This window comes from Xenopus tropicalis, chromosome 4 (genome assembly GCF_000004195.4).
Source record: "Xenopus tropicalis strain Nigerian chromosome 4, UCB_Xtro_10.0, whole genome shotgun sequence".
NCBI lineage: Eukaryota > Metazoa > Chordata > Amphibia > Anura > Pipidae > Xenopus > Xenopus tropicalis.
Window position 1 is genome coordinate 30,698,367 of NC_030680.2, and position 12,306 is coordinate 30,710,672.

At 44.2% G+C, this 12,306-nt stretch overlaps 1 protein-coding gene across 5 annotated transcripts in view; it reads right to left on the reverse strand.

Moving 5' to 3' along the window:
• ap2a2 (adaptor related protein complex 2 subunit alpha 2) overlaps positions 1-9,641 on the reverse strand; it is a 51,353-nt gene extending 41,712 nt beyond the window's left edge. For 4 of the 5 annotated variants that reach the window (XM_012960784.3, XM_012960782.3, XM_031899971.1 and 1 more), the window contains exon 1: positions 9,296-9,641. In XM_012960784.3, coding sequence (XP_012816238.1) covers positions 9,296-9,362 — 67 coding nt within the window. In that variant the 5' untranslated portion in view covers positions 9,363-9,641. The remainder of the gene's footprint in view (positions 1-9,295) is intronic. The other variant, NM_001001209.2, reaches the window with a different exon arrangement.
• Between the last annotated feature and the right edge of the window lie 2,665 nt (positions 9,642-12,306).

Below are 12,306 nucleotides of genomic sequence, written 5' to 3' on the forward strand. Positions count from 1 at the left end.
ACCTCTTCCACGTCATCACTTCATTGTTTTCCTTAAGAATTTTTTTTTTTTTTTTTTACAAAAAGCTCAGACATAAAGTAGCAGAAGGCCTTGACTGGCAATCTATTGGGCAATTTATTGGGCTTGTGGGGGGCTGTTTGGGCCCCTGTGTACTTGAAATGCCAGGGCCTAATTTGACTCCCAGTCCAGACCTGAGAAACTGTCTCAGAACTGCAGTCTCTACATCAGTGATCCCCAACCAGTGGCTCGGGGGCAACATGTAGCTCCCCAACCCCTTGGATGTTGCACTCAGTGCCCCCAAACCAGGTAGTTGTTTCTGAATTCCTGACTTGGGGGCACGTTTTGGTTGAATAAAAACAAGATTTACTACCAAATAAAGCCTCCTGTAAGCTGATAGTGTGCATAGAGGCTGCCTAATAGCCAATCACAGCCCTTATTTGGCACCTCCATGAACTTTTTTGCCAAAAGTTCATTTAAGTATATATGGAGAGGCATAATGCAAGTAAAGGCTAAGGGGGAGACCATTGCTGTTTAGTCTGTTGGCATATAACTGCTTGTCTCTGCAGAATCGACAGGGTTGGCTCCTAAGTGTGTGACTGCTGGTGCTTAAATTTAAAATGATTAAATGTGGGACTACAGGTTCCCTTGCAGCTAGGTGTTCCACTTGCGGTGAATCAACTGCCACTCAAAAAAATGTCTCAATTCAGCTAAAGTCAGTATATGTGAGTTATAGAATAGGGACAAAATTTAGTAGGAGCATTAACAGATCTGACTACCTAGATACGTGTGCCATACTCAAAGGGCATTCCCACTGTAAATGTTAGAACTGAACAATTATAACAAATTATAATGAAGTTTAAGGGTTTATTTGCATACTTAGCTCAGTAATGTTATCAGAAAACCAACTTGTTTGCACTTTACAGGGAGTTTATCTAATTAGTTCAGCAATCATATCCCTGGCAATGCAAAGCCTGATACATTATCAGCAGAATACCAGTTTTTTGATGGCTGCAAACGTCTGGAAGTTCGAGGAGATCTGTGTGGCCCCTGCGTTACTAATTCTGCAATCTATGGAACAATCCATATAGAACTCTTTAAAGAATTTACATTGGTATTTTTCTGTTTAGATAATTTCATAAAGTAAAGAATAAATATGGAACCACTCTTGTCCCTAGCACAGAACAATGCCAAAGCAAACACGCACCTCATACCGCTAAGAAAACATTTGCATAATCAGATTGGATGAGAAAGATGAGGGACAAAAGTCAGGCAAGCCGTATAGCCTTTCAGCAACATGGGGCAGATTCTCGACCTGCAGATAAAGACTGATTTTAAATCAGCCCCTATGCATCAGTCATGCCACTGTCAGCCACGTGCAGGCACACGGATTATGGCGCTGAAACGCATACTTGCACGTTTCTGCGGCAAATTCCACTCTGCATTCTCGCTCTGTCTTACACCGTGGCATTAGCCCTGCACCGTGGCATTAGCCCTGCACCGTGGCATTAGCCCTGCACCGTTACCACAGTCCTAACTCAAGAAAATATGCTGGGTGACAATAGGCAATACTTGTATGGGATAAGCCCTGCTCTATTTGTTTTTCTACCCTTTGGGCAATGGCACATGGCGAGATGTGTCCCGTGCAATTAAAATGCACTACTGGAGGGTAACATATCTCCTGAAAATACCACCCTTTTCGCTAACATTTAAATTGCTGCACGTAAATTACATTAAATTACATCATTAAGGTTTAATCACAAAAAAGAAGGCACTTCCCCACAATAAAAGTGAATTGCTGTGAGTTATATAATTTACTTGAGGCAATTTGAATGTTAACAAAGGGAACAGCATTTTCAGCAGATATCTTACCTACAGTAGGTGTGCCATTGCCAGGACAGGTTTATGTTACCCTATACCTAATAAAAACCTCGATAAACTACACTCCAAAAATACTAGCTAAACCAAAGTTCTTTCTACTTAAAATACTGGCAGGGGGGCTCAGCCTATAGGGTAAGATGGGAGAATACCAATTTCCTCTCATAGAATTGGGTTTAAGATTTATCGGATGTCCTACTTGTCCTTTGAAATACAGCTGACCAACTACTGTTCTCCACATGTTCTCTTACAATGCAACGTTTTCCCTAATTGCTTATGTTTCAAGGGCTTGGGATCCCTTATCCGGAAACCCGTTATCCAGAAAGTTCCGAATTACAGAAAGGCAGTCTTCCGTAGATCCAATTATAAGTAAAAAATTCAAATTTTTAAATATGATTTCCTTTTTCTCTGTAATAATAAAACAGTACCTGTACATGATCCCAACTAAGATATAATTACCCCTTATTGGGGGCAAAACAATCCTATTGGGTTTATTTAAATTTAGCAGACTTGAGTTATGGAGATCCAAATTACAGAAAGATCCCTTATCCAGAAAACCCCTGGTCCTGAGCATTTTGGATAACAGGTCCCATACCTGTACACTATTTTTTTTTTTTTATTTAATCACATACAGGTATGGGACCTGTTATCCAGAATACTCAGGACCTGGGGTTTTCCGGATAAGGGATCTTTCTGTAATTTAGATCTCCACAATTTAAGTCTGCTAAAAATAATTTACATATTGATTAAACCCAATAGGATTGTTTTGCCTTCAATAAGGATTCATTATATCTTAGTTGGGATCAAGTATAAGGTACTAGAGCTGGGCGGTATGACCAAAAATTTATATCACGGTATTTTTCAAAATTATATCGGTATCACGGTATTTGACGGTATATAAATAAAAAATAAATAATAAATATTGGTGGCCCCCCCACCCCCCCAAGCCACAACCCCCCCAACCCCAACCACCCCAACCCCAGCCCCCCCAGCCACAACCCCCCCAGCCCCAGCCACAACCCCCACAGCCCCCCCAACCCCAGCCACAACCCCCCCAACCCCAGCACCAGCCACAACCCCCCAGCCCCAGCCCCAGCCACAACCCCCCCAACCCCAGCACCAGCCACAACCCCAGCACCAGCCACAACCCCCCAACCCCAGCACCAGCCACAACCCCAGCACCAGCCACAACCCCCCCAACCCCAGCACCAGCCACAACCCCCCCAACCCCAGCACCAGCCACAACCCCCCCAGCCCCAGCCACAGCCACAACCCCCCCAACCCCAGCACCAGCCACAACCCCAGCACCAGCCACAACCCCCCCAACCCCAGCACCAGCCACAACCCCCCCAGCCCCAGCCCCAGCCACAACCCCCCCAACCCCAGCACCAGCCACAACCCCAGCACCAGCCACAACCCCCCCAACCCCAGCACCAGCCACAACCCCAGCACCAGCCACAACCCCCCCAGCCCCAGCCCCAGCCACAACCCCAGCACCAGCCACAACCCCCCCAACCCCAGCACCAGCCACAACCCCCCCAACCCCAGCACCAGCCACAACCCCCCAACCCCAGCACCAGCCACAACCCCCCCAACCCCAGCACCAGCCACAACCCCCCCAGCCCCAGCCACAGCCACAACCCCAGCCCCAGCCCCAGCCCAACTTACCCAACTTGTGGTTCCTCCAGCGATGCGTCCTAGCGACGTCGCGTGCGCGCCGACGTCACATGCGCGCCGACGTCACGTGCGCACGGGCGCAACCCGGATGTAATTGGATAAAAACTGCAGGAGGCGCGCATACCGGTATAGCGGTATGTTCAAAAATCATATCGTTTTTTTTTCAAAAACCGGTATACCGGTTAAACCGGTATACCGCCCAGCACTATAAGGTACTGTTTTATTATTACAAAGAATAAAATTATTTGCTTATAATGGAGTCTATGGGAGATGGCCTTTTTGTAATTCAGAACTTTCTGGATAAGAGGTTACTGGATAAGGGATCCCTTACCTGTATCAATATTATTAGTTGAGGACCCTGACCTATATGTTGGACCTCCAAGTGGCCTTGAACTGAAAAAGTCAGAAAACCACTGTCCTAGGGAAATTCATAAAATAAATTATCTTCCTCAGATGAAAGCCATGATCAGATTCACAGTGTATTTTGTAACTCCCTTAAAAACCAGTTTTCCAGCAGAATACCATTTTACCACCCTGGCTAATAATCCTTTCTATACAATTTACTCCAGATTATATTTACCAGCCATACTGCAGAGGAATCCGTGTATTTAGGCCTATTTAATAGCACAAACACTGAGTCATAAACATAAGTAATTTGTTGCTAGTAAAACAATGTATATGCATAAAGAAAGTGAACTGTTACTGTAACACATCTAGTCTTCCATCTGATCTGCTTTAAAGTAGGCCACTGTGCCCTCCTCTAGTGTCTCTGTGATCAGAGCGGCTGCCATGGAATGCAAGGACTGCACATTAGGTAAAGCCAACCAACCATACAAGCACAGCACCCAAAATAATTAGCTTTGTGCCGTGCCCTTTTACAGTACAACAACTCTGTTTCACAATAGACCATTCTTATCAGCTGACATTAAAAAATAATTGGGAAAATGTAATAATCCAACTCTCACTTCTACTCGCTGCATAGAAAGACAAATATATCCTATAAATAAGGTTTACTGAATACAACTGTAGATGATAATACACAACTTCTTAGGAAAATTCTTAGGAAAGTTTAATTGGTCTTCATTTTTATTTTGAAAGTATTTTAATTATTTGCTTTCCACTTCTTGTTTTCAGCTTTGAAATGGGGGTCACTGACCTCAGCAGCCATTACATATCTTTCTATTCAGACCCTCTCCTATTCATATTCAGTCTCTCATTCAAACTAATGCAAGGTTGCTAGGGTAAAATGTACCCAGCAACCAGACAGCTGCTGAAGTTCCAAACTTGAGAGCTGCTGAACAAAAAACTAAAGAACTCAAAATATCCAATGCCACTCTCTACATCATCCTAAAAGGTGACTTAAAGGTGCTCAACTCCTAAAAAATTCACCTCAGTAATACAAATTTACATTCGCTTGCAAAATATGAGCTTTAAAGCAGCTACAAATTCTAGTAATTCTATGAAATCTAGTACAGGTCAGCCCAAAACTCAGTTTCAAGAGCATATCATATAAAATAAAAAACAGATATATTTTGGTATAATATCAAATAATAATTATATAATATTTTTAGATAAAAGCACAGCACTGTTTACTGATGCTCTGAATACCTCCATGGAAATACACCAACAATCATGCTTTGTAAAAAGTGGAGTAAAGCATTACCAGTGATGTTGCCCAGGGCAACCAATCAGCAATTAGATTTCAACAGGTAGAAAACCAAAGCAAAATATCTGATTGGCTGCTATGAGCAACATCACTGGTAATCTTTTACTCCACTTTTTACACAGCATGATAAATATACCCCCAAGTCTGCTCCTATTGGAGACCCGATCCATAGACAACAGTAAAAGCATTTGTATTTACTCTTCATATACTATAAGAGCTAAGAAACATATAAGACCGTATAAATATTCAGTACCACCCTAGTTACTAACCTGTGTAGAGCCCATAAACAGCTACAAGTGGAATAGTTTTGCAGGTGCAGTTGGGCTTGGGGGCAAGTCCCAATAGGCTGGGGCATTTGTCTTTCAGCCTGTCAAAAATTTGCCACATACCCAAGATCAGAGGTGTTCAGTAGAAGTGCTGAGCAATATAGCCTGCCTGAATCCTTACCACCCACTAGGGTTGGACTGGGGCCCACTGGGGGCTGCCACCCGAGGGCTCCCCCCTGCCTACACAACCCCCGCCCCTGAGCGCACATGTCTCATACTTAACTAGGCCCAATGAGTGGAAGGATGTCAGTGGGGGAGCGCTGGTGCCTATCACTGCCCTGAGAACAAGGAGCGGCAATCAGGTGCTCAGCCTTTGCCTAATGTGCCACTGGCCCAATGATTTCATTTTAGTTTGTCAGCAGCTTTTACTATGACACATACAGTGATATTCTGAGACAATTTGTAACTGTTCTGATTTTTTTTTTTTTTTTTGGTGCTAGGGTCAAGTTTTACCTTTGCAACCAGGCAGAGGATGGAAAGAGAGATCAGAAAATGAATATAAAAGATTTCAAATAAAATTTAACAATAAAATTGTAGCATCAATGCAAATTTTTTTATTTTGGCTGCCAGAGTCAGTGAGCCCTTTTTGAAAGTTGGGAAGAGGCAGAAAAGGAAGGCAAACAATTCCTAAACTACTGGTTGATGTACTTGTGTGTGCCCAATGTGTTTTTGTTGTTGTTGTACTCTATGCAGTCTATACACTAATGCAGAGATAAGCAATCTTCTTTATTCCAGCTGTTACAGAGCAACTGCCAGCATCCTTCTCTCTGCTTCACAATGGCAAATGCTGTTAAACCTGGTTCTAAATGGGGGATAGCAAGAGAAAATGCAGCAAAAGAAATCTGGAAGTTAGATCATTTGCTGTGTGGTTTCAGACGTACAAGACTTAAGGTGGCCATACACGAGGCGATTTCGCTCGTTGTGCGATGAACAATTATATCGACAAACGATCATATGGCGATCGAGTTCCCATACGATATGCCATCCACGGGCAACGATAATTCGGGAAAGATTTCGTCGCATCATTATCGTAAAATACGTACGATCGTACATCTACGTACGATCGAATGTCGTTGACTTCCGCTGCTGGCAATCGTGACATGCGCAGAGAACAATCGTTGAAAGACAAATGTCTGACACTCACACCAACTGGCAGATTTTATCGTTAAACGACCAAAATTTTTAAACCTGGCCGATCGATTTTGGGGACGATAATGTCGGCTCGTTTAGTGGGCCGACGATCGTTCGTACACCACCAACTATACGATAACTTAACGATAGCATCGGATTGTTCGGGAATCGGTCGTTTGTAAGTAAAAAATCGGTCCGTGTATGGCCACCTTTAGTAAATGTCTGCCCAAATTGCTCCAGTTTCAATTCTACAACCAAAATATTAAGAGTCTAGCCATCATTTCCACACCTCCAAATGTCTCTTTCTTAATGTCAGACATTTTGTGGAAGGCTAACCCTATAATTTCCCCTTTTAATAAGTGCCATGTATCTACCCATTATAACAACAAATTAAGTTATAGCTTGATTTTCCCTAACAAAAAAAGACATATATAAAACAGAGAAGTTTCTATGTGCCCTGTAGCAGCAAAAGCAACCTACCTGGGCTAAAATAGCTACAGTAGTGATAACACTATATATATCATAACCCTAGTTCTAGCCCGAGGCTTGGACTGGGATTCAAAATAGGACCTGCCATTTCAAGTACACAAAGGCCCAAACAAAAGCGATTAAGAGAAAAATAGCGATTTGCCATAATACACAAATTGCCAGTCCAGGCCTATGAGCAGTTATAGACAATAATGAAGGAAAGAAATATGGAGCTTCAGCTCTTACATATATACAGGTATAGGATCTGTTATCCAGAATACATAGGGTTTTCTGCATATGGGATCTTTCTGTACTGCTTTATTATTACAGAGAAATCGGCTTTATCTGGATGTTATGAGAGACAGCCCTCCCATTATTTAAAATGTTTAGGTATTCGGGTCTCTGTATAAGAGATCCTATGCACATTTGCAAAGCAGAGCGATATCACTTGATATCCCCCTCAATGAGGGGAAAGCTGACTGCATTTAGATAAATGCTAAAGTAAGATAAATACATGCATGGCCAATCATTTCTAGCTGATACAGTACAGTACTCTAGTGCAGAAGTCAGCCCAAGCTGTTGTGTTGTTGGGCAGCTGCTGGAGGAAACTGACCCTACAGGGGAATTAGACTATAAGCTCCATGGTCCACTTACTGTATAGCTGAACATTTACTGTATGATGCACAAACAGTAGGATCAGATTTATTAGGAGGCAATTAACCAGAAGGTTTCTGTAATGTAGCACAATAGCCAGGTATACTGTGAGAGATTATCAACTCCAGGCAAACAGTGCACTAGCAGTTATTGGCTTGCAGTAATGGCAGCAGCACCTTAGGCCAGTGATCCCCAACCAGTGGCTCTAGGCAACATGTTTCTCACCAACCCCTTGGATATTGCTCCCCGTGGTCTCAAAGAAGGTGCTTATTTTTTAATTTCTGGTAAGGGGGCAAGTTTTGGTTGCATAAAAACCAAGTATAATGCCAAACAGAGCTGTCTGTAGGCTGCCAATCCACATAGGTGCTACCAAATAGCCAATTATAACTCTTATTGGCACCCCAGGAACCTTTGTAATGCTTGTGTTGCTCCCCAGCACTTTTTTCCAAATGTGACTCATGGGTATAAAAGGTTAGGGATCTCTGCCTTAGGCTGACATCCTTAATAACCTCTTACAATCTCACTTCCCTTTGTACTGTGTATCTGGCCTTTGAACTTTTCCCAGATAGCCTCTAAGCCATTCCCATTCATTCCTTTTCCACAGTAAATACCGGCTCCTGTGCCAATGCTTACACCAGTTACTCTTACACACTATGTGCCATATACACACTACAATCGCCCCTGAAATGTGTGCAACAAGCTTTGATTGTCAGTGGGATGATGTAGATCGGCAGTAGGCACATTCCATGATGTATATTCTCAGAAAACAGAACACACAAGGGGCCCCTGGTATGCAGAGAGCCCAGAAAGCCCTCTTAGCCTTACCCTTAGGGGCAATGACACACGGTGCTATTTGTCACAAAAATTCTCCCTGTAGTCTATGGAAGGGTATTTTCTGGTATGTTGTAGTTGCAACTAAACCTGATCGACAAATAGTAATGTGTGTCATTGCCCTAATCCAGCCCTGATCTCCTGTCAGGCTGCCTACTGGTTAGTAGTAGCTTTGAGAAGTAGCCTAGGGCCAAGCATTTTGTAATTGATCCTCCACCCAAAAACCACTGAAAGAAATTAAATGCATAACAAAAGAAAATATAACTATAATGAGCATTCATTTCAATATTTGGTGGTTATAAAGCCAATTGTAAATGCAATTACTACTGTACTGCTGATTAACAGACCCCCTGATACATTGTCAGAACAGAATAACAGAAAGGGAAGAAACTGCATTGAATGGCAATTCCATGTACAAATAACATTAAACCAATTGAACATTAATAATGAATGCATGCTCTTATCTTATGTGAATAAATGCTATTTGGGTAGATCTCCTCATTGCCAGAACATACCATTGCACTAGCCCCTCTCTAGCAATCATTGCTCCCATGGGAACAATCCACTTGTGACCTCTGCTATTTGTCCTTGCCCCATGACGTGCCACTAATGATTAGCCACTGGGCTGTGGGTTGCCCCTTGGCACTGCGCCCTGCTCGCTACTCACAGTTTCTGATGTCTGATATGAACACGGCCAGGCCCCGCATCCCATCCCCTTTAGACACGGCAGGCATCTTTCACGACACCGCAGGTAGCCAAGACGCAGGGGGAGAAACGATGACCCTGCCCACTCTGTCCTGGGCCGTGGGGGAGCTGCCTGGTTGTACTGTGGCCGCCCGGGCTATCCTTCTGCCGTGAGTAATCCGGCCCGGCGCGCCCACGATACGGCTCCGCCCCCTTCCCCCCCTCAGCTCACAGATACTGAGCCGGTCCTAGACACGGGAGCGAGCGCCGGAAGGTGAGATAGGAGAAGCGGAGGCGCGCATTGGTGGAGCTCTGTGTGTGTGTGCGGCTCAGGGGCGCGTACACTGAGCCTTCCAAGGTTCCCGCCTTCTCTGGTTTGAAAGTGGGCGGGGACTGTGTGACAGATCTGACAGATGTCAGTCATTGGTGGGAGTATAGGGGCGCCAACCTTTTTTTTTGTTTTTTGGCTATAAAATGGTAAATAAGCACAATTATATAAATATATAATTATATAAAGCGGCTGCGCCTTATTATCAGTGAATTGTAGCTTGTATTTTTTTAGACTTCCAGCATAAAACTGTAGTGCTTAAAAAGTCTAGCAGGTACAAGGTAGCATCCACCTTAATGTAACTGTTATATCACAGTTAAGACCATTGCGATAAATATATATCAGGAGAAAATAACCCTTATTTTGTTCTATATTAAGCACATTCATTAGGCTTATGGTATACAGGTTGGATTTATAGCATCTTTCCTGCCACTTGTAGTGGTGGCACATAAACATATGGTATCAAACTGCCCCAAATGACCCATGCCTCCCCCATAGAGTTATATTGGGATCACTTGAAAGCAGCAGTGGTGGCACAGGCATGTGATTTCTATTTCAGCCATAGGAAAATGGAAGGAGGTGACTGGGCACTGTGAGGCAGCAAGGCCACAAGTGACTGGGGGCATCTGTACCTGTCACAAGCATTAAAGGTTGCCTCCAGGTCTGTAAATATCATGCTTTCTCACAGGGGTCCTCAAACTTTTTTAACAGGGGGCCAGTTCACGGTTCAGACTGTTGGGGGGCCGCACTATAGTTAGTCCTCAAACTATGCCCCGGCCCCCACTGCGTCCTCACCCCTGGCTACTACCTTTCTGCCTCAGAATGGTCTTCGGCCCCAGCTTGTCACGCTACCGCGTAACATGGCCGGCGCTTATGGCACCGCGTCACGTGGCTGGCGCTATTAGCACCGCGTCATTAGCGTAGGCCAGTGGAACCCAGTGATGTGACCAGGCTCAGATTTGTGGCGAGGCCACAAAGGCCCGGGCCTAGTGCGGCAGGAATTAGGTAGTAGCCAGGGGTGAGGACGTAGCGAGGACCAAGTAAATGACCTTGGGGTGCCGTATCCGTATAGTTTGAGGACCCCTACTTTATCAAATGTTAATAATAGGGCCAGGGGTGATTGTAATCACTAAACTAGAGTTGCCACCCCCCCTTTAGCACTTACCTTTTCTGCACCAGAATTAGTCCGGGGGGGCGCCTCACAAAGAGAACAATTGCCCTCTCTGCCAAATTTTCACTTTAGTAACTGGATATTTGGCTGTTAAAGTTACTAGAAGTGGCTTTTTGCCCCCTCTGGAATCTTGTGGGATTAATATCATTTTACAAAAATGTACCTTTTTTATACTTGGGCAAATGTAGAAAATAGTATATATATATATATATATATATATATATATATATATATATATATATAATATATTGTTTATTTATCTGATACCAGTTTGATCTAAAGGAATTTGATATGTCAAGCCAATTCACTGAATTCCAGTGGTACTGTAGTAGGAACAATAAACAGTCAGAACTTCCGTTACCAAAATGGAAAAGAAACAGAAAATGGGGATAAAAATCCTGTCACCCGTCAGTTGAATTAATGTAATGTAGCTGATGGCCTAAGGCAGAAGGCATCAGTAGGAGCCTTCACCTAGTACCAAAGGTGGACGTGCTGGAAGCCTGGAGCATAAGGCCCAAGAATCAACCTTTGGACCTTGAAGGAGAAGGAAAGGCAAAGTCACTTGGGAGTACCAAAATGTTGGGCACCCCCAAAATGTTGGGCACCCCCAAGTGACTTGAATTGCCTACCTTTTACCCTGGGCTGGTGCCCCTGTACGGAGAGAACAGCACCAGCCCGGGGTAGCTGCAGTGCTTCCTCCTTCCTGTATCGCTCGCGCGCGCATGCGCATGCGCAGTAGAGTGAAAAGCCGAACTTTAACAGAGAAGTCGGCTTTCACTTTACTGCGCATGCGCCAGTCGTGGGGTCCCGGCAAAACGAAGCCGGAAGGAGGAAGCGCATCGCTCCAGGTACCCCGGGCTGGTGCTGTTTTCTCCTAACGGGCACCAGCCCGGGGTACAAGGTAAGCAAATAAAGTCACTTGGGGGTGCCTAACATTTTGGGGGTGCCCAACATTTTGGCACCCCCAAGTGACTTAGCCTTTCCTTTAAGGCCAGCAACCTTAGAGAAGTTGCAGTTAATCTGTTTAAGAATCACTGAAGGTGTGTGTATAATTTATTCTGGAGACCCGTAAACTGCAGGATACCCTTGAGTCGCATGTAGCAGTGCTGTACTTTGAGAGCAGGAGTAGTTAGTAAACCCCTACTAGTACAATGACATCACCTCTAGGCAGTGGCGGTGGTGTTGGAGGGGGGTGCAACTACATCAGGGCCTACACACCTTCTGGGCCTGCCGAAGAATCACATGCACGCACCACCGGTGAGAAAGTTTGTGTTGGGGGGGGGGGTCCGGTTGCACATCCTGCACCCATGCCTGTCCCTGGGTTAGTTACATTACCGCCTCTAGACTGCTATTCTCCTAGGTTGGATTGATCAATAATTACTAGGAATCACAACAGTAAATTGTGATCACAACTTTTACCACAATTTTGCTTGATTTATCAAAATAATTATTACTAATTTGATATCTCATTACCTTTACCTATCGAGATGCCATG